Source organism: Nyctereutes procyonoides, unplaced genomic scaffold, assembly GCF_905146905.1.
Source record: "Nyctereutes procyonoides isolate TBG_1078 unplaced genomic scaffold, NYPRO_anot_genome, whole genome shotgun sequence".
Classification (NCBI taxonomy): Eukaryota; Metazoa; Chordata; class Mammalia; order Carnivora; family Canidae; genus Nyctereutes; species Nyctereutes procyonoides.
Window position 1 is genome coordinate 5,999,355 of NW_026575126.1, and position 21,411 is coordinate 6,020,765.

Consider the following 21,411-nt stretch of genomic DNA (forward strand, 5'->3'; position numbering starts at 1 on the left):
TAACAATCAAACTTTATTTCCTTGTACATAACATTGATTGACAGCAAGATTTCTAAATAATCATCCCTTTATTTAGTTTAGATAAAGACTTCCTGCACAGAACTCTGTTAGAACTTAACCATTAGGAACCATGTAAAAGAGATGTAAGGCACGTACCATATAATGACCAAATAGCAGCTTTAATTTTTCTACAGAATTTACTGCAAGTTACCACATAATGAAAACAAAAGCAGGTTACTCTAAATGTGTTGAATTTGTTTAGTAATTTAAATAAAAACATATGACTCCCATTATACAGATAATTTTAAATCTACTCTGAAAAACAAATCAAGAAATATCTATCGGGAGATGACATACCTATCCTAGCATACCAAAAATTAGGCTGTTCTCTTCACAGAATATATGGAGAATGAGTAACTATCAACATAGTGAATGTTTTAATATTTGGGGAAATATTGGAAACCTATTTGTTAAAAAACAAATTTCTCTGGATATTGTTTATCTCGTCCTTGTAGATCCAGATGAGATTAGTTTAGAAAAGCAGTCTTCTTGAGTCTAGAAAATCTTCAGTCCAGGACAGTTCTGGGCTAATCAAAGAATCTTTACAAACAGGCTTGGAAATCGCATAGTCTTATTTTAAATTCGCTTGCTTAGCCAAAGGTATGGAATTAATGATCAAGTACCAGGATTTTCTGTTAAAGCACCCAATGCCAAATCACTACTGACTGACATTCTACTTCCTACCATGATGAGTCTGATTAGAGGTAGATGGGAGGCATAAAGAATATGGTGAACTATAAAATACATTGTGCTCCAATGCCCAGATCTCTAAAGATAAATCTTGTTTTTTTTTTTTAATATAAGAAATTCACTAAATCAAATGAATGCTGATTACAGCAAAGGTAGTGTAAGTAAAACTGGGGGCAGGAGACCTCTAATTGCATTGGAAGTATATGAAAGAATGAATCATTCTAAGAGAAGAATCATTTTCCCAATAGCCCCACTGCTGTGGATGATATTTTCGTGAGCCTGGACCACCTTCTCCAGTGAATACTGAGGACCTATCACAGGTTTCAACCAACCGATTTCCATTCCAGCTTGAAGGGCCATTGCAAATTTCCTAAATTCCTCCTAAGTGGAAGAAAAAGGTCTTTTTGTTGAACATGTAAATTAATTTTCAGAAACATTAAAATTTTCAGATTCTAAGAGTTAGAACATAAACAGTTCCTTGCAAATACGTGGCTTTCGTCACTTATCCAGAACTACAGAAAAAGTGGTTTTCTACAGAGTAACCATAAGTCCAATTTGTGTGAGGCAGTGTCTGTTTACAAAAAAAGTACTGTCCTGAAATAACTTGTAATACTATCTCCTTTCTCTCTCAAGAGTGTCTTGACTCGAAAACAAAACAAAACAAAAGGGACACCCGGGTGGCTCAGTGGTTGAGCGTCTGCCTTCGGCTTAAGGCCTGATCCTGGATTCCCAGGATCGAGTCCCGCATCGGGCTCCCCGCATGAAGCCTGCTTCTCCCTCTGCCTGTGTCTCTCATGAATAAATAAATATATTCTTAAAAAAAAAAAAAAAAAAGAGTGGCTTGACTTGGAAAATAAATTACATCCTCACCCTCGTTATCGTGTAGTGACTAATCCTTAACGTACCCATCCACTCAGATACCTTATGTTTAACATCTACTTAAACTTTCCATCTGCCCGACTAGGCAAATTGTCTCCATGTTTCAGTTACCAAAATCAGACTCACTTCCTACCTTAGTTGATGAATAAAGAGCAGTTCCAATTATACTGGTTTCCTTTGGGATGGTGTCCCGTGGGTTTATTTCAATAGGACCTCTGCTGCCAACAACCTATTACGAAAAACAACTTGTCTATGGTGAAAGATTACTGCAAAATAGTGTTAAATTATGGTAAAGCCTCAAAGTGGTAGAAAGAAACCAAAATACTTACTATTACTCGTCCTCCATATGACAGAAGATCCAAATCATTACTAAGATTTACATTAGCTAGCATTTCAATGATCACATCAATGCCTTTTTCACCAACAGATTTCTATGTAATAAAAAAAAATGCAGAGTGAAGTAAGAAAACAAGGAAGAATCTGGTAAATAGTTATCATGGTCCCATATATTACAGAAACGTGTTTCAAGAGACATAAAATGCTACATTTTTAAGACGAATCATACACATTTTTAAGTGATCTAATTATATAGTGATGATGTAATTCCAAGGTACCAGTCACAACACCTAAAGTGTGATGAAGATTCATACTAAACAAATTTCAAGTGCTTCGACTCAATTTGACTATAAAATATTTTTTCCTTGGTTGAAATTTTTCTGTCTTCAGAATGTATTTTCGCAGAGAAACCAACAACAAATCCCAAATCCCAAAAAGGCTTCTACTTTTGTTAAGACTCAAAAAACAAAGAAGAAAATCATTGGCTGCTTGGTGTTGCAGCATTTTTTGGTGCACACTCAGTTTCGTCCCAAGGGGTTCCCACTCAGCGTGGTGTACTACTTCTGGGTTTTCAGAGACGTTGGTTTGCAACATCCAAAACTGGCTCTTAAATAAGGCACACATATCTACCTGCTACCTGTTATATTTTATGACAAAATGAATACCCGGGTCAGGCATTGTGAAGTACCGGGAATTCACAGGTGGACACGGGGACTCCAAACAAAACTAGGGAGGAGGAGGAGGGGAACAGCGCAGTCACAGCTGCGGGATGGGCTAATGTGGCGGTTAGAGGTCAGAGGAATTAGACTATAGGTTATAGGGAAAGATGGGGCTCTAACTCTGATCACCTGTAAGGAGCAGAGGAAGCTCCAGAGAGATGAGGACCTGGGCTCTGAGGAATGAACGGGAGATCCTTAAGCAAAAAGGAAGGAGGAGAAACAACCAGAAGTTACCCTGGAGGTGGAGTCCCTAAGGCAGAAGAAACAGAAAAGGGAAGAGTGAGGGGCTGGGAGTCCAAGTGGAGATTGGGGCTGAGGCTCCGTCTGGGAAGGGGGGGTGGGGAAGAAGAAGAGGAAGAGCGGTGAGGCAGCTGGTGTGGCCTGGGAGCGTGCAGCCAACGCTCTGCTAAAGGACAGACTTCTGGGGGGCAGGTGCTCGTTAATTAATTTTTGATGCTTTAGATGCGGGAGGTGCAGCAGGGAACAGGAGACAAAAATTCCTATCCTCATGCAGCTCCCATTTTAGTTATTGCTGAAGGCTTTTTTTTTTCTTCTTTTAAAGGAAACCCGGGAACTCTGGGGACTGAGGATAGAAGGGGTGTCATGTAGGTTATAAAGGGCAGCCAAAGCTGGAGAAGACGACGATTAAATAAGCCACAGCAGGGAAGGGAGCAAAAAGGGAGATGTATGTGAACGGCATGTCAGAGAGGACAGTGACACAGGGAGGTGTCCTAACGGGAAGGAGGAGAATGGGGGTTTAAGGGCAGGAGTAAAAAAAAAAAAACCGCAGGGGGGTCTCGGTGAGCAGATGCGACATCTGCAGGCTGATGGCATGAAGGAGGGGAACTCGGGCCACAGACGGTGCTGGGAACCAGCAGGATGTGGGCACGGACGGAGTCATGGGCATAGAGGAGACCCATCAGGAGGGCGGTCCAGCACCGGGGAAGGTTTGAGACTAAGGGGGAAAGGCTAAGGGATGGCAACATCCAAGTAACACCAGGAGGAAGGGGACTGAAAATGCAGTGAGGGAGGTAGGAAGAGAACCAGCTTCCAGGAGATGTGGTCAGGGTCAGTGGCTGCCAAGAAATCACCCGGGCTGAAGGCTAAGCCCAAAGCAGCAGATGGGCCCCTAGGGGCTCACGGGTGGCCGCTGACGAGCAAGATGCAGTGGGAGGCGGTGGGAGGCGAGGAGGTAAGAGTAGGTACTACTGCTTTTTCAACAAGCGTGGTGGCAGAGGGGGTGGAGGGTTTGACAAAAGGGGAAGGGAAAGATCTGGGGAAATGAGAGAGACGGAAGCAGGAGGAGCCAGTAGGAGAGAAAAAAGCCACAAGACCTCAGGGTCTCAGAGTGAGATTTCTGCAAAACAAAAACATATTTTTTTAAAAAGATTTTATTTATTTATTCATGAAAGACACAGAGAAAGAGAGAGGCAGAGACACAGGCAGAGGGAGAAGCAGGCTCCCTGCAGGGAGGCCGACGTGGGACTGGATCCCGGGTCTCCAGGATCAGGCCCTGGGCTGAAGGCGGCGCTAAACCACTGAGCCACCCGGGCTGCCCCAGAAACATATTCTTAAAATAAGTGGCCATTTCTGATCGTGGTAAATAAATACTCTTGGAGATGGCCTCAGGAGAGAATATTCGATGGATTTTAGGTTTCCTAGGCCTGTACAGAGTAGCTTTACTCAGTTTTTTGACAAGATGGTTTAGTGGTAATAAACTCTCACTCGCATTTTCCTCGATTTGTAATGATCAGTACCTGGAAAATTCTAAGTCTTTCTCAACATAAGCAAGTAAGGTTTAGCAAAGTAATCAGAGTTTGGTGAATTGTTACTACAGTAGAAACGGAGAACTTCAGAACCTGCTCGAATTTGTTTGACGATGGAATATATGCAACAACTAACTAAAGCCGACCCCACCCTCCCGGTAAGGTAATGATTATCTCTCCAAGGCATCCAATTAACAAATAAACTTTGTTCCCTACACCAGACAGATCCAGTCTGTAATCTGTAGATACCTCAACCTTCGATCTGAAAGGTTACACCAACAGAAATTATATTAAGAAAACCTCATGGTTGGGGCCCCTGGGTGGATGGCTCAGTGGATGAGCATCTGCCTTGGGCTCAGGGCATGATCCCAGGGTCCCGGGATCGAGTCCCACATCGGACTCCCCGCAGGGAGCCTGCTTCTCCTCTGCCTGTGTCTCTGCTTCTCTTTGTGTCTCATGAACAAATGAAACCTTAAAAAAAAAAAAAAAAAGGAAAGAAAGAAAACCTCATGGTTGCCAGAGGCAGGGAGTGGGAAACGGGTAAAATGGGTCAGTGTGGTCAAAATGTACAAATTTCCAGTTATAAAAAAAAAAAAAAAAAAAGTCACAGGGATGTAAAGTACAGCAGGGCAGCCACAGTTAATAATACTGTGTCACAGATCTAAAAGGTGCTAAGAGTAGATCTTGAAAGTTCTCATAAGAAGAAGAAAAAGGTTTTGCAACTATGTATGGTGACGGATGTTGAGGAGACTCACTGTGCGGATCATTTCACAATATCTACAAATATCAAAAAGGAAGGGGTGTCTGGCTGGTGCAGTTAAGTGTCTGACTCTTGATTGCAGCTCAAGTCATGATCCCAGGGTCATGAGATCAACCCCCTTGTGAGTGTCCCTGTCCCTCTCCCTCTGCTCCTCCCCCCATCACCTCTGCCACACTCACTCTGTCCCTAAAATAAATAAATAGGTCTTGAATATTAAAAAAAAAAAAAAAAAACAGAACACCCCCAGGGCTCTAAATACAAATCTGTGACTTTACTTAAAATGTGACTACATTAAAAAGTACCAATTGTTATAGGCTAGCTTCTATGTGATAAGACAAATCAGAGTGAAGGCTCGGAAATTAGGCATCTCTTTTTTTTTAATCTGTTGAAACTGTAAAACACACATAGGCATAAAAAAAAAAGAAGCAAACAACGTTAAGAGAGTGGTTGGTAAGAAAAAAAGAATTTACCAAAAAAAGTAAGTCTCCCAAGAAATAAAATCTACTTCTATAAAATTGTGGAATAATTTTACCTTGATTTTATCAATATAATTAAGTTCTCTGTGATTAAACACTTCATGGGCTCCATTCTGCAAGACAAGGTTTTGTCCTTCTTCGGTACCAGCCGTACCCAAAACTTTTAGGCCGTAAGCCCTGGCAATCTGGCACGCTGCTATTCCAACCTGAAAACCAAAATATAAAACCATAGTTTTAGATTCTTTGCATCCTTCCAAGTATTTATTAAATATAGGTAATACACTTAAGGTTCTCCTGGGTCCTACCCTATCCTTAAGGAATTTCAAGTCTAAATCAAGAAATAAGAACAACAATAGCTAACTTTTATTGAGCATTTATAATGTACCAGGTGCCACACCAAATACTTTCTATGCATTGCTTTATTTTATCCTCACAGTAAGCCTATAACATAGATATTATTATTGTCCATATTCCAGAGATGAGAAAACTGAGGCTGATAAAAATATAAGCTGCCGAGGTCAGAGAGATGGGAACGGGGCCAGATCACACAGGGCTGGATCAATTCGGTCTGTAGAGCTTGAGCTTTTAACCACTGTATCAAAATGTTTACTTAGCATCGGCTTTGTGCAGAAGGTGAGGGGTTTAAGGATAATCAAAACTCACTGAGTTCATACTTCAACTGTACACATAAAATACTAAATAACAAATGTGACAGCGTTTAAGTGGGAGAGATAGGTATACGAGCAAATCAATTTATCCATCCATATGATGACCATTTATTGAGTGTTTATTATGTGCTAGACACGGTACTTCACATAAGAAAATGCTACTCTAAGAGAAAAATAATAAACCCACAAACAAATAAATGAGTAAAGTAAATTCAGAAAATAAAAAGTGCTAGGAACAAACCCAGCCTATTGGGTTACAAGGAGACAGGGTTTGGTGACCGGGAAAGGCCACAGAGGAGACCGCGTGAAGAGAGGGACAAGTCACGCGAAGATCTCGACAGCCTGGTGGAGAACGTTGTAGGCAGAATGGTCAGGGCTCACCTGGTGACGTGGGAATGACCCTGGGGCATTAAAAGACAGAAAGACGGTCACCGTGGCTCTCGGCAGGGCTCTCGGCAGACGGTGCCAGATGCAGGCAGAGGGGCACCCAGGGCCTTGCAGGTAAAGGCTTTGGATTGTATTTAAGAGCTCTTCAGAACGGTGAGAGAGCTTCAGCAGGAGAGTCATACGATCCAATTTAGGCTTTAAGAAGGACACTAATTAGATGGGGGACAAAAATGGGAGGCAATGGGAGTAGGAGGGGCCTTCAACATAGACTGAATGTGAGAGGCGAGCAGAGAAAAATCAAGGATGTCTCCTGGGTCTCTGGCCAGGGTAACTGGGTAGATGAACAGGGCTGCAGATTAGAGGGTCAAGCTTGTGAGAGTACCAAGGATTTACTTTGAACGGGCTGGGCTGTATTTGCTCACTTAGGATGTGCGGTGATTAGGCGACTCTGCATATGGCCTGGGGAGAGTCCAGGGTTGGAAATATAAATTTGAGACTCGTCAGTTCATAGATGGCATTTAAAGCCCCGGACTGGATGAGGTCACTACATGAACGTGCTTAGGATCAGGGAGAAAGAAAAGCATATGAGGAATATAGAGAGGAGCGCGTGTTTGCATCGCCGACACCAGGGAGACACCAGGGAGTCGGTGTTCTGTGAACGGCCCCGGCAAGTGGCACGCGCAGGGCAGGGCTCCCCTCAAACTCGGCACTACCGACATCTGGGGCGGGACAACGCTGTTGTGGGGCTGCCCTGTGCTTTGGAGGATGCTCGGCGGCATGTCTGCTACCTACCCCTCACCCAGGGCAAGCAAAAACGTCCCCAGACGCTGCCCCAAGTGTCACGGGGAGAGGAGGGACGCCAGACCCCCCCTCACTGACAACCAATGATTCAGAAGAAGGGAAACTCGGTGCGGATCGGGCATGAGAGAAAAGAACCGAAGCGAAAACTATGATGAAAAACGGACTAAAACTGCAACAGCATCACAGACTCCCAGGCCTGAAATAGACTTTAAAGACTGTTCGGCATATGGGAGCCACGAGCCTGAACTCCGTTGGGTTTTGGCAGGGATTTGGTGGATTTAACCAAAACAACAAACAGACGCACGGAGCTCACGGTCTCATGACTCAGAGAGACGTTCAATTCCGTGGAAGGCAATATACTGGGGACGTCCTGATTTTTGCTACTTTAAATTTAAAAAAAAAAAAAAAAAAACTAAAACTAAAAACAGGCCTCTAATAAAACAATACCTGAAGACTTAGTGTAAATATACCTCCTTCTAAAAAAATAAAAATAAAATAAAATAAAATAAAATAAAATAAAAATAAATAAATATATCTCCTTCTGCTCCACTTTAAAGAGGCATTTAATAGCTATTTTGAAGGTGCTGTTTATGCTGTTCTTGTCAACAATTACACCAGCCACAGTACTTCGGATTATATATCATTACGCGTCAATCGTTTCTCTTCTATTGACTCTGCCGATACTAAAATGGGGCGCTCCCCACCAGCATATCTGGGTAACAGCTGTGTTCATAAATTCCACCCCATTTCAAATACACAACATAATCCCAAAGGAACTTGAATTAAATGAGGACAGAAAGTACAAAGAGAAGCAAGACAAAACCCAGTACTATTTCCCTCTGGTAGGGCAGGGAGGATCAGAAGCGCTGCTCACACCAGGCTGCCAGCCTATCCCTGCCAGCCAAGGATTTAACAAACTCAGCCAGCTCAGAGAACAGTGTGGATTTTGCCTTAAATAAAAAAAAAAAAAAAAAAAAAAAAATCATGGTGAAGTGACTGGGCTTTTTACGAGAGGGTAAATGGAATAAAAGGAGATTTTCTTTAGATTCTTCTCTCCCCTTCCTACTGAAACCTCTCCGTTTTATACAGAGCACCAGGTTAGCTCTCTGGAAGCCAAAACAATTTAAATAAATGCATGTTGGACAGATCCTCCTGTAGTTCTGGGTTACACTTAATTTAACCCCAAAATAGCCTCTTTGGTGAAGCTAAGCAATGGGAGTTTTGGATGAGGTATATCTGGATGCTTTCTCAAGCCCCCCAAAAGACAATCTTAGGCTTTTTAGTAAAAACTCTGATTCGTGAGATGGAGGCTAAGCGTGGAAGCTTGTGCTTCATCTAGTTCACGTAACAGAAACACAATGGGCTGAACGCTCTGTGTTACCTGGCCACCGTTAGAGGTAAATTTGCATTTTCAGGGTGACACTCCTCATTCCAGGAACAATGTGCCCTTTAACAGGTGACTTCTTTCAACGACTGTGGCATCACGATGCTCTGCGAGGGTTAACCGGCTCCCTCAAGGTGAGCCACCTCGCCCCAGGGCCTGTATTTTAAGAATGTTGAAATCTCATCTCCAAAATTTCTAAAGCCTCTACACGCAGGATAGAGGTCATGTGGATTTCTTGTTAAATTCCAACCTCAGAGCTCTGACTTTTCCTCTAAGCTCCTCGGAGGCAGAGTGACAGCCGGTTTCTTGAAGAAGCTTCTGACAGCCCTGGGTTGGGTTATTTCACTGAAGGGCTTATTTTAAAGTTCCTGGTCCTCTCCCACCCCAGCCCCCACGCCTCACATTAGCATTTTAAGCCATGGGTTGTGGCGTTAAGGACACAGCTGTACACTGTGCATTCCACGAATGTCATCAAAGCGCAGCAGGCCAGCCGTGGAAGGGGGTAGAAGGGGCTGAGAATTCACAGTGTGGCTTTGCAGTGCTGTCTGGGGCAACACAGGTAAAGCTTTAATGAGCCTTAGTTTCCTTATCTGAGGGAATATGGAATCATGTTAACTTTAAGAAACTGTTTAAAATTCCGAATAAATATTCTAACAACATATGCTACTTGAAGGCGAAAACAAAGCCAGTTTATTTTGGTCCACACCCAACACAGGTGGAAAACGTAATACATACATTTTTAATGGGGTCATCTGTTGAATCTATTAACCAAAAAATGCTAGACTAATGACAAGGAATTAGCTTCAGGACACAGCATTTAAAGAAGCTTTACTACAGAAGGGAATATATGTACCGACTACGAATATTGACTGTATTTCTTCATTTGGCTTTTAAAAATAACTTAAATATAACGTGAAACCCACAAACACAAGCTCATTTAAACGTGCCCTTAAAAACGACAACGACAAAAAAAAAATACTTACTCCTCCACTAGCCCCATGAACCAGAACACTTTCTCCGGCTTTCGCGCGGGCACTGCAAAAGAAGGCAGGGTTCATCGCCTTACTTTGAAGCTAATGAAGCTCAGGTGTTTTGTCATTCTCGAGGAAACTTCTACCCCCCTGGTTCGGCCATCACGTCCCCAAACAGGAAATGCACTCTGCTTTACAGCCCAAAATACTCTCCAAGATTCACAGGGTCAAACGAGGGTTCTTCGAAGCCACAGGCAGCAGAAGAAAACATTAAATTCGCTTGTTCACTCAACAAATGTTTAACAGGAACCTACTGGGTGTCGGGCACCGTGAGGGCTGCTGGTGGCCCATCATGGTGCTACCTTCCTTCTGGAAGGCTACAGTCTTTGGAGGGAAATAGGGTGAGAGAGCTCAAGCTAGAGGACCGGAGTCTCATGCATTCCCACAGAAAGGGTCTCAAAACAGGCTTATTGTCACCCCGTCTTTATTCTGTGACCCAGGGTGTTAGATGACGGAAGAAAACCTTTTTCCTTGGAACATGAGGCCGCGCAGCCTCTAAGCCCACATTTCAGAGAGCAAAGCTAAATCAGCAAGTGGTAAGAAATACGATAAGTCCTGTCACAGAGGTTTGCATGTCACACCAAGAAATGTCTAGATCCTCTGGAGAAACGACATCTTCTTTTGGCTTCTGGCTCATCCCACTACTTGTCCGTTATACCGAAAATAAGGCACGTGCAGCAAGACAGACGGGAGATGCCTTCTGAGTCCAGACGGACAAGTGCTAACGTCACAGGCCGGCAGGTGTCCTGTGATCCAGAGCTGACTCTCAGGGAGGATCTCTCGCTCCCCAGAACAATAGGGGAGGCCACGCTGCACAGACATTATGTTCAACCTGGGAGTAAGCACCCAATGTGACCCAGAGTCCTGCTCAAGGCGGTGCGCCGCCGACAGCTGACAAATGGCAATTACGAGCAGTAAACGGAGCTCTTGGCTACATTCTTGCTTAGAGATAAGGGGACTGAGGGCAGGGAGTTAAATGGAGGGTCTGAAATGGTAGACTAAGGTAACTATTACCAAAACTCTTTGGTGTTTTAAACAGTAAAATATAAATGTGAGGGAACAGGATTACTAACATCATTCTATGGGATTTGACCTACTTTCCCCAATGATGTTGCTTTTAAAAATCTTACCAACGACCCCTCCAACGCAAAGAGTGCCTTCTCCTAAACCACTGGGCCGGGGGTGGGTGGGGCGTAAACAAGCGAGCTAACCCTCCCCCGGATCCCACTGCTATGATCCTTCTACTCTTGCACAGTCATCGTGACACTTCATTTTATGTGTCAACTTGGGCATGGGGCCAGACAGCTGGTTAAACATTATTCTGGATGAATCTGGGAAGGGCCTTATCCAATTGGCTGGAGGCCTTAAAAGAACCAAAACTGACTTTTGGAATAAGAACGGATTCAGCTAGATGACCTTTGAACTTGAACTGCAACCCTTTCCTGACCTACAACAGCCAGCTTACCCTCTCAGGCTTTAAACTCCCCAAGCCTCCACATCCAGTAAGTCTCTCTCTCTCTCTCTCTCTCTCTCTCTCTCTCTCTGTGTGTGTGTCTATGTAAATAATACGTACATATGCACGCACACATTCTGCTGTTCTGTTCCCCTGGGCGGCCCCAATTAATACAGCCACGTCCCCCGGGGGCTCGCGGCAGGGGCTCAAGCCTTGGCCTGGCCTTCCGCGCTGCTGTGGCTGAAGCCACTGAGGGTTTTCTCTCCCACCCGAAGGCCAGCCCTAATCTAAAAGATTTCAATACTCCCTGGGACGGAAACCTTGAGCCCGATTCCTAAACTCTCCACTGTAGCCACTCTCTCCCAAGGCTGAACCTGGTAACCAGCCCCAACCACCCTACTTGAGAAGTATCGGACCCTAATACCTCCTGCTATGGCAGAGATCTCCCGTCCCAATCCTGTAAACCTACATTCTCTCAAAATCTCTTCTTCAACCTCCCAGAGATTGCGGCCTCTGGATGACTCAGATTCTGCCCACGTGTTGCTCCTGGCCCTGTTGCATCACTAGCCAGGGGGACCCTGCGGAGGTTGCCCCAACTCCTCTCTCTTCCTCTCTTGTGCTCTCATTTCCTTCTAGTCCATTCTGCTGCTAATTCTCCAGCCCTGGATTAATGTTAAAAACTAACTTCCTTGATAATCTATCCAAATGGCTAAGTACTAAAAAAAAGAAAAAAACTAAAAACTATAAAAAAGGAAAAAAAAAATCAAGTCACCAAGCATCTTGGTGCCACTTCAGTTCTGATTCTCAGATCACTTGGCCTCCTATTTAATTATGAAAAGTGAGGCGATCCCACGAGTTCCCTCAGCAGTCCACCTCCCTACCCACAAACCCTTCCACGATTATACCACCTTTACCTCTCCTAGGATTAGCAGACGAGCTGGCCCTTTGATACCAGAGGCCAATCTCTCCACACATGTCCTCAGTCCTTTCCATCCAGCCACCTGACACTCCACCATCTCTCCCAAACCTTCCATCGCTTCCTCTCTGCTGGATCTTTTCTCAGCCATAAACATGTTCAACTCCCGTCCAGCCTTCTGTCCCCACACTCTCAGGTACCCTTCTCCTCTCCCCTCCCTGACCACCTCCATTCCAGGAACCAAATTCTACCTCCTTGCTCAGTGGCTCAATCAAGCTTCTGTCCCACCACGCTACTGAAAGTGACCTGACTCAAGTCACCAGTCACCTATCAACGGCTAGGCCCGACTGTTTGTTTGTTTGTTTGTTTGTTTGTTTTTCCCAAACGCACCACATTGCTGCATCTGACAGCTAGCTTCCTCTCTTGGTAGCAACACCAACTACCACCCCTAACACTACCCACACCGCCGGAGTACTGACTCCGCGCCAGACTCTGTACTAAGCTTCACAGGTATTACCTCCCTGAGTCCTCACCACACCCCTAGGAGGTAGGTGCTACTAGTATTCACGTTTTTCTAACCAGTAAACTGCCGCTGAGACAGGGAAGTAACTGGACCACAGCCGTACAGCTGGTAGAAGAGAGCAGTGTAAGCCGAGTCTTCCTGTCTTCAAAGACCATGAACTTAACAGGTGTTTAACAGACACCGTGACCTCTCGACTCCCTTGGCCTTAACATGTGGCCTCTTAGCACTCTGTGCCCACCCTGACTATACCCTACATGCTGATGTTCTCTAGAGTTCTATCCTCGCTCCACTGTCTTCACTCCCTGGAGACTTCCAGTCACTTCCATCTTGTCAACTCCCACCCACAGGCTGATAGCCCCGTGTTGACATCTTTAGCCTCCAGGCTTCAGATTCATTCACCCAACAGGTTGCTGGTCTTCTCTGTCACGATGCCTATCTTGCTTTCCATGCCTAAACTGGACTAAGTTTCCCTGTGAAACTTCTTCCTTCTTCTTTGTCACAGTTAAACATAATCCAAACAAAAGAGCTAAAAGTATCCCTAAGTTCGTCTGCTCTCTCATTCTCCACATGCAGTCACCAAATAGACCTGATTTTACCCTCTAAGAGTTGTCTTTTTCCTTCCATCTTTTCTACCGTGACCCTTGCTCTGGCCCCTAAGTATTCTGCCTAAAGGATACTCGTATAAGACCCTCCCATCTCTTTCTCCATTCCTGTCATCAAATCCATCCTTCACACAGCTGGTAGGTGATCTTAATGAAACACCCATATAACAGTATCACTCTTCTGAATAAAACATTTCACGACCCCTAATCCCTGAAGGAACAGTGTGCGAGCTCTATCATCTTGCTTTTTACAACCTGAAACCTACTACCTATTTCGTGTGACAGCTAACGGTTGTTAAAAGATTACTATACTCCAACCTGATTCTGTGCCACTCTTTGCCTTGAAATCTTCTATCCAACAAAACCAGATTGCTATAATTCTCCTTAAATATCATGATTTTTTCCCCCTGACACCAGGATATTCCCATTGCCTAGAATTTCCTCTCCCCTCCAACGTATCCTTCCTTAAGATAACTCCCTGACTGAAATATAGATTCTCAGAGGGGCACCTGGCTGGCTCAGTTGGTGGAGCATGTGACTTTTGATTTTGGAGTTGTGAAGGAGCCCCACGTTGGGTGTAGAGATTACTTAAAAATAAAATGTCAAAAAAATACATATATATAGAGATAGATAAATAGATAGATAGATACAGATATATGGATCCTCAGATCCCAGCCGTGGTAGCTGACCAGTGGGTCTAAGGTAGGGCCCTACACTGTATTTCTAAATTGCCGCAATTAGTTTCTAGGGCTGGGTAATAAGATTTCTGAACCATGGCTTTAAAATAATCCAAGCTTTACATCTTGGCAGGAAGCCCTATCCCATCACCAGTTACCTCCCTTATGATCCCATAAACCCCTATGCGCATCCATACCACTGCACTTTCCATGTTATACATCAATATTATTACTCTTATGTCTCTCTTTTACTAGACTGTCAGCATCTTAAAGACAAAGACGGTGTTTTGCTCTTCTTTGTAGCCCCAGTGATTAAAATAATTTCCCAAATTAGCACAGTTTCTACTCCATAAATGCTTAATGGTAACTAAATGGTAACCAAATATGAGAGATGGATACGTGGACGAGAGGCAGGAAGGCACGTAATACTGGCTGTGTACCCGACCGTGTCTGTCATTACCTGTGGAGCAGAGCTCGGTACGCAGTAAAATACGGGATGCCGATGGCAGCTCCTTGTTTCAAGTCCAGTTTCTCCGGCAGTATGTACACAGTGTGATCTGAAGCAAGGGCATACTCAGCATAGCCCCCAGAGATGGTGGCGGTAGTGAAAACTCTGTCACCTTTCTGGGGAAAGCAATAAATTAATAAAATACCAGGGATTAAAAAGGATGTCAAATGGGTATAATCCTTTTATAATGCAACTTTTATAACAACAAATAAGTATGTATTATTTACTAGGTTGGAGGGTCTTATCGAAATAACTTCAGAATACTGAACATTTTTAAATGTTTTAGTAAGGGAAACCAAAAAGAAAACTTTAAGGAAATAGGGGAGAGAAAAAAGGAAAGAGAACCTCCAGAATGGTATAATGAGGAAACCATGGGGAGCTCACTGCACAAGACACTGTATCAGGTGTCTGACAAGTACTACCTAATTTGATCTTCTCCAGAGCCGATGAGATAAGTACTTCTCTTATCACCACTTTGGATTAATTCCACTATACACATGAGGAGATTGGGGGACAAAGAAGTTCAATAATTTGCTCAGATGAAGCAGTTAGTAAGCAGCAGTTAATACAATCATTTTTTTTTCTTCGAAATACTAGGAAAAAGAAACAAGTAAGATGTAAGGTTTCCTCCAAACACCAAATACCTGTCCTAAGTCCTTTCCATAGGTGCTTCACCCCTGCATTTGTTCCCTCATTTTTTATGCATACACCAAGAGCAGGAAACTATGCCCAGGTCCTGACAGCAAGATGAGCCAGGACAGGCTTCCTCCCTTGTTACAGTATGAGAAACACAGTAAACTCTCAGCAAACTCTGCTGGGCCCTTGCTATTGAAAAGGCAAGTGAAAGTGAAGGTGAGGTAAGGTGCTACACAAGCGTTCACACCTGCCCAGTATGACCTGCACACTAGGGATGTCAGACCATTTACTACAAACACCTGCCCGAGCATTTAAAAAAAAAAAAAGTAAACATTCTTTGGAATAAGCACAACACTAAGGCAGTAACTCTCAATCTACTTAAATTTGTCCTATAAAAAAAAGAAACAAAGAAAAAAGATTCAAAAGGCACCCAAGCAGTCAAAGACAAGCATCACTGCTTACCAGTGCCACTTGCAAATGGTCAAATATGACCATGTTATGATTAGTCCTGTTTTTAGGGCTTAAAAAGATGTCGCACAGATTGCAATATAATTCAAACGTGTTCTAAGAATTCACTATGGAAAGCAGTACTTGGGAGTTCTGGGATAGATAATAACAAAACATCTTCCGCCATCAAAACAACCTTAAAGTCTAGGAAGAGAGAAAAGGACAGGAATAACTACAATGCAAGCAAACATGATGAACCCACAAAGGCAAGTGCCAAAAAGAGAAAGGAATTGTTTCTAAGTTGAAGGAATCATAGCTTCGTTGAGGTGCTAAAATTTAAGGAAGGTCTTGGAGAATCCAACAAGATTTTGAAAACTAGGACTGAGATGAGTCTTGATGAGTGAGGAACACTCAAAACAAGTAAAGGGACAGTGGCAGGAATAAATGCTGAGAAAGTGCTAGCACTTGTGCCCAATGAGCAAGTAGTCCAATGCATGGAAGGTAATTGTTACAGAGGTACGAAGAAAAGGAACCAAGGCCGGGGATCCCTGGGTGGCTCAGTGGTTGAGCATCTGCCTTGGGCCCAGGGCATGATCCTGGAGACCCGGGATCAAGTCCCACGTCGGGCTCCCTGCATGGAGCCTGCTTCTCCCTCTGCCTGTGTCTCTGCCTCTCTCTCTGTGTGTGTCTCTCATAAAGAAAATCTTAAAAAAAAAAAAAAGAAAAAAGGAACCAAGGCCAGAGGGTAAAAGTCCCCGCACCTATGTTCATAAATTTCATTTTAATTCTGCCAAGCAGAAGAACCAATGTGAGCAAAGACAGAGAAGAGGAAGCAAGCATGTGGCGCGCGGGAAAGGACAGCTTTACCAACATACCGACCAAAAAGCGAGGGATGGAGCCGAGAATGGAAGGATGGCGGGAAGAGCAGGAAGGGAAGCACTCGGCGACCCTGACATCTACAAGGAACTAAGGCAGGCATTAGACTGTAGGACCACCACGACATTTTAGAAAACACCCCTTGTCGACCCAGGATAGATTCGGGGAGGAAGGAGGGCAGGTGTTAAGGATCCGCTACAGACCTCCAGGTAAGGACCTCATGGAGTAACCTGCCCTGGGCACAGACCGAGGAGAGGGAAACCCGTTCTCGCTAGGGAAAGCTGCAGGTGGGGGGGACTGAAGCCACAGGAGTCCCAGGGACAGTCGCACCAGGGAGGAGCAGATCTGATGTGACAAGAGATGAGCTCGGTTTTAGACGCACTGAGTAAGAGGGGACTGGGGTTGGCTGGGTGGCTCCAGGGCTCTCCCCGGCGACTTTCGCTGATGATGCCAATGATGCACAGCAGCACGGTCCAGGAGGGTGGCTGCGGAAACGGGCCTACTCGGCCTCTGAAGGGTCACTGGCATGACTGGGGAACCAACTTTCTTTATTTTGCTTTAGGTTCATGTGAATCTTAAATCGGCACATGTGGCAAGTGGCTACCTTGCTAGACAGCACAGGTCCACGGCCTCATAGAAAACTCTAAGCTAACGCCATCACGGGCGATCACGGAAACCTTGGGCAGGCATGAGCTCGTGGGGAAGAAGGTAGAGAACACAAAGAGCGAGGTCAAAGGAGGGACGGAGAACCGGAGAACAGTGGGCAACACTAGAACCTGAGGAGCCTCCCAAGAAGAAGATGCTTGAGAAACAACACCCGGGAGGAAGTGGGGAAGAGGATGGGAGAAAATGATGTCATAGAACCCGAAGGAAAAAAAAAAATCAAGAAAAAGTAAGTGGCTGAAAGTGTCAAATGTCACCAAGAAGTCAAGAGAGATAATGACATAAAAGGGCCCATTAACTCCAGCAATAGAGGCCATTAGTGACATGAGCAAGCAGCGCTTCAGGGGGGCGCTGGGGGCAGAAGCCAGGCGCCTGCGAGCAGTGTGAAGCTGCAGGAATCTGCCTCCTGGGCAGAGGCCATGGTAATCTTCTCTGTCTCAGTCCAATTTTGGTAAATGTGCTGCCAAAGTTGAGCAGGTCAAGGAATTAGGAGGAAAGATGCGAGAACATGAATATACTATCTATGTTTTAGATTTCTTTTGGTGTACAAAGAACAAAAGCCCCGATTAGAACACGTGCGTGGACTCAGTCACCTCGATCTGAGTCAGGGCTCTAAAAACGTACAGTTGACCTTGCATTTTTTTCATCTTCTACTTATTATTCAAAAGAATCGGCCCTCCCTCTATCTTGTGAAACTAGATTAATTAAAAACTAGATAATTATAAACAAGGAATTTATAGAAGGAATGAAACATTATGTTGGCTTGTGTATTACTGAGGGTCAGGAAACAGTATAACTTCCTTATTTTCTTTTCTTACGTTTTTCTGCTACATCGAAAGGACCCCACTTGAATTTCCGTGAGGATGTGAAGATACAGAATTTACACAGCGCTTGTCCCCAGCAAGGCAAACAAGGAAGACCTCTAGATAAAAGGCAATCTCTTTTTTGAATAGAGGAGTCCCCCAAGTGGCAGAAATTGTGTAACGGGGCCTTCCACTTTTTTTAAGTCTTTATTTAAATTCCAGTTAGTTAACACGCAGTACAGTATCGGTTCCAGGTGTACAATGCAGTGATTCGACACTTCTATGCAACACCCGGTGTGCATCCCAACGCGGGCACTCCTTCATCTGTAAGGGGGCCTTTTGAAGACTTACATACAGACACGTTTTAAAGCTACGTTAAAATATTTTAAGGAAAATATTAAGGCAAAATAGAAACAACTCAAAACGGAATACCTTGAAAGTAGATACATTCTCTCCAATAGCTTCTATTATCCCAGCCACGTCTGAACCCGGCGTGTAGGGTAAGAGTGGTTTTCTTCTGTAAGTACCAGACCGAATATATGTTTCCACGGGGTTTACACCACATGCGTGGACTTTGATCAGAACCTGCAAGGCCAATGTGCTTTTAGTTCACACAGAACACTCAGGCGTTCATCCAGCGTTAGGCCAGGGCTGTACTGATGATGGGAACTGTAAACCCGGAGGGGAAACCCTCACCTTCAAGGGACTCACATCACAGTTTTGCAAACCAACACAGACATAAAAAAGGTCAGACACAAAGGCCTACGGGCAACATAAAACATATTTTGGGAAAACAGTAGCAGAAATACTCGAGGGGACGCGTGGCACAACCTCTCCGTGCTCATCAAACCCTCTTCCTCCCGGGTACGCAGGAAGAACAGGATTTCTTGGCGCCCGCAGTTATGAGCAGCCAAATGACTGAGTTCTGGGCAATGGGATGTGAACAAAAGTGATCAGAGCCACTTTCAGGACTGGCCCATAAAGACGTCCTGGGCAATCCACACTGGGCCTCCCTCCCTTTCATAGGAGTGACGTCAGAAGACAGGCATCGAAGGTGGCAGAGCCACATGATGGAGGAAGGCTGGGTCCACAAATCACCCTGAGAATTTACGGAATGAGACATACTTTGCTATTGCCGAACCCTTGAGATTTTGAGGTTACATCTACCATAGCTGCTAATTTTACCGTAATTAACACATAATGACTGCTTCTGTTGCAGGAGTAAGAGAAGGCCTTGCAAGGGAAGTGGTATTTGAGGTAGGCACTAAGAGTAGACGTTCTTTCAGAATGGGAGGAAAGGGTATTTCAGGTAGAAGGAATAGCAGGTGCAAAGACAGAAGAAATAAAAGGGCCTCTTGGGGAAGCCAGATAATGCTGCTTGTTACAGCCCAGTCTACTGAGAAGCAGCAGTAAGAAATGAATCTCTCAAGCTAGGCTATGGCCAAATTGTAAAAACTCTCATAAGGTTCAAGGTTCGCTAAGGAAATGAGACTTGGGAGTCATGGAAGGCACAGTAATAAAAATACATAATTCTTAATGAGAAAGCATATTGTTAAAGTCACCGGAAATGATTAAACTCTTCATTTGAATTCTCTTAAGTCATACGTGGAAGGGCATGTATGCAGAAGAGAACGATTTTCCTACTGTGCACAAAATAGAAATCATGAAGTTTGTAATAGGATGACTTGTTCAAAACTACTTATGACCCCATGCAGAAAAATTCAATTACTGCACTGCACAGATGGTCCTCAACCTCGAAAATTTCCTTACAGCAAGATATTTTTTCCTTTTCATAGATCCACCTCACCGTTATAATTATGCTGTCTTTGTCAGAGCTTGCACGTATCATCAGTGTAAACTTTGTCCTAATTCAGTGTCTCTACGAATTACTGTGAGCCTGCTTCTTTTTTGAACATTAACCCGATATAATTATTGCCTGTTTTTATGTAATTATTTCCACCTGATGGTCTTTTGGAATTGGTACTGCAACATCCGACCGGAGTTTCAGCACTTCTGGTCCACCAAATTCAAAAACTCGAATCGCTCTCATCAACTTCCCTGCAGTCGCCATGGTGACCTAGACACCAAGAAAAAAAGAAAAAAAAGAAAAAGAAAAAAAGATTGGACTGTCATATGGTATCTAGCCTATTATCACTCTGTTTTTTTTTTTTTTATTTTCCCCTGGAGGGGGCAGATCAAAACAATTTTTCAAACAACAATTTAAATCATGAGCTTACACAGATCTCATTTCATGTTTAAGGACCTTTCATCTCACAAATCCTTCGGCTACAAAGCAAAATACTTCGTATTGCTTCCTGTAGGGATTCGGTGCCTTCCACAAGAGAATCAAACATGCAAACAAAAACATCTGGCTAGACATAGCATGATACGGTATCTTAGGCTCCTTTTTTGTGTAAGCTGGTGCTGCCGCAGAGCTTACAAATTTTAGGAGATCATGTTAAGTTTTATTAACATTAGATAAATAGACCTTCTGTTGGGTTACGAAATATTTCAAATATATAGAGAAATATAAATATAAATGAACACATTTACCTGCTTCCCTGCTTTAACAAATCTTAACATTTTGAAAACCTAGAATATTACAGACATAACTGAAGCCTTCTGTACCCATCGCCAAGCCCACTTCTGGCCCACCCTTTTAAGAGGTGGTTTTTACCATGAACCCAGTGCTCAACACCCCCAGGCATGATGTCGTATCACTACTCCAGGTATACACACACGACGTCAACAACATGCCCTATGGTGTTGCATGTTCTCAAACTTCATTTAGATTGGATCGTACTGTTCTTAATTCTGCAACACGCTTTTTCCTCTCTACATTAAATTTCTGAGATTGATCAATGGCGAAACACTTAGCTTTATGACGTTCGTTCATTTTAACAAAGGAGGAAACCATTAAGGACTAATGCTTTGGACACAATGTAAGGACACTGCTTTGTATGTGACCTTTTATAAATTATAAGGGTCATTTACAGCTAACCTTTTTGCCCTACCGCTGTTGTTATTATTTTTTCTATCACTGTTACTATTGACCTGAACACTTAGAAAAGGTAAAGAACATCTGAATATAAAAATAGCCAATTACGGAAACCTACCATACCTGCAGGGATATAATGAAAGGGTTTTGACTCTATCTCCACTATTTTGCATGCGTGTTATCACGATTTCTTGAAATTAGCCACATCAAATATTTAGTTGGGCTCTGTCACCACTCAGAACATCATTGTTAACTTCTGGAATAATAATAATTATTATTTTAAATATCTTATGTATTCATGAGACACACACACACAGAGAGAGAGAGAGAGAGAGAGAGAGAGAGAGGCAGA

The 21,411-nt window shown here is 43.7% G+C and overlaps 1 protein-coding gene across 1 annotated transcript in view; it reads right to left on the minus strand.

The window, feature by feature from the left end:
• CRYZ (crystallin zeta) overlaps window positions 1–21,411 on the minus strand; it is a 27,125-nt gene continuing 5,714 nt past the window's right edge. The window contains exons 2-9 of the mRNA XM_055340236.1: window positions 20,022–20,138; window positions 18,494–18,646; window positions 14,589–14,752; window positions 9,910–9,961; window positions 5,743–5,892; window positions 1,959–2,060; window positions 1,763–1,858; window positions 1–1,131 (exon numbers count right to left, since the gene is read on the minus strand). Of these exons, the coding sequence (XP_055196211.1) occupies window positions 967–1,131; window positions 1,763–1,858; window positions 1,959–2,060; window positions 5,743–5,892; window positions 9,910–9,961; window positions 14,589–14,752; window positions 18,494–18,646; window positions 20,022–20,132 (993 nt within the window). The 5' untranslated portion in view covers window positions 20,133–20,138 and the 3' untranslated portion in view covers window positions 1–966. The remainder of the gene's footprint in view (window positions 1,132–1,762; window positions 1,859–1,958; window positions 2,061–5,742; window positions 5,893–9,909; window positions 9,962–14,588; window positions 14,753–18,493; window positions 18,647–20,021; window positions 20,139–21,411) is intronic.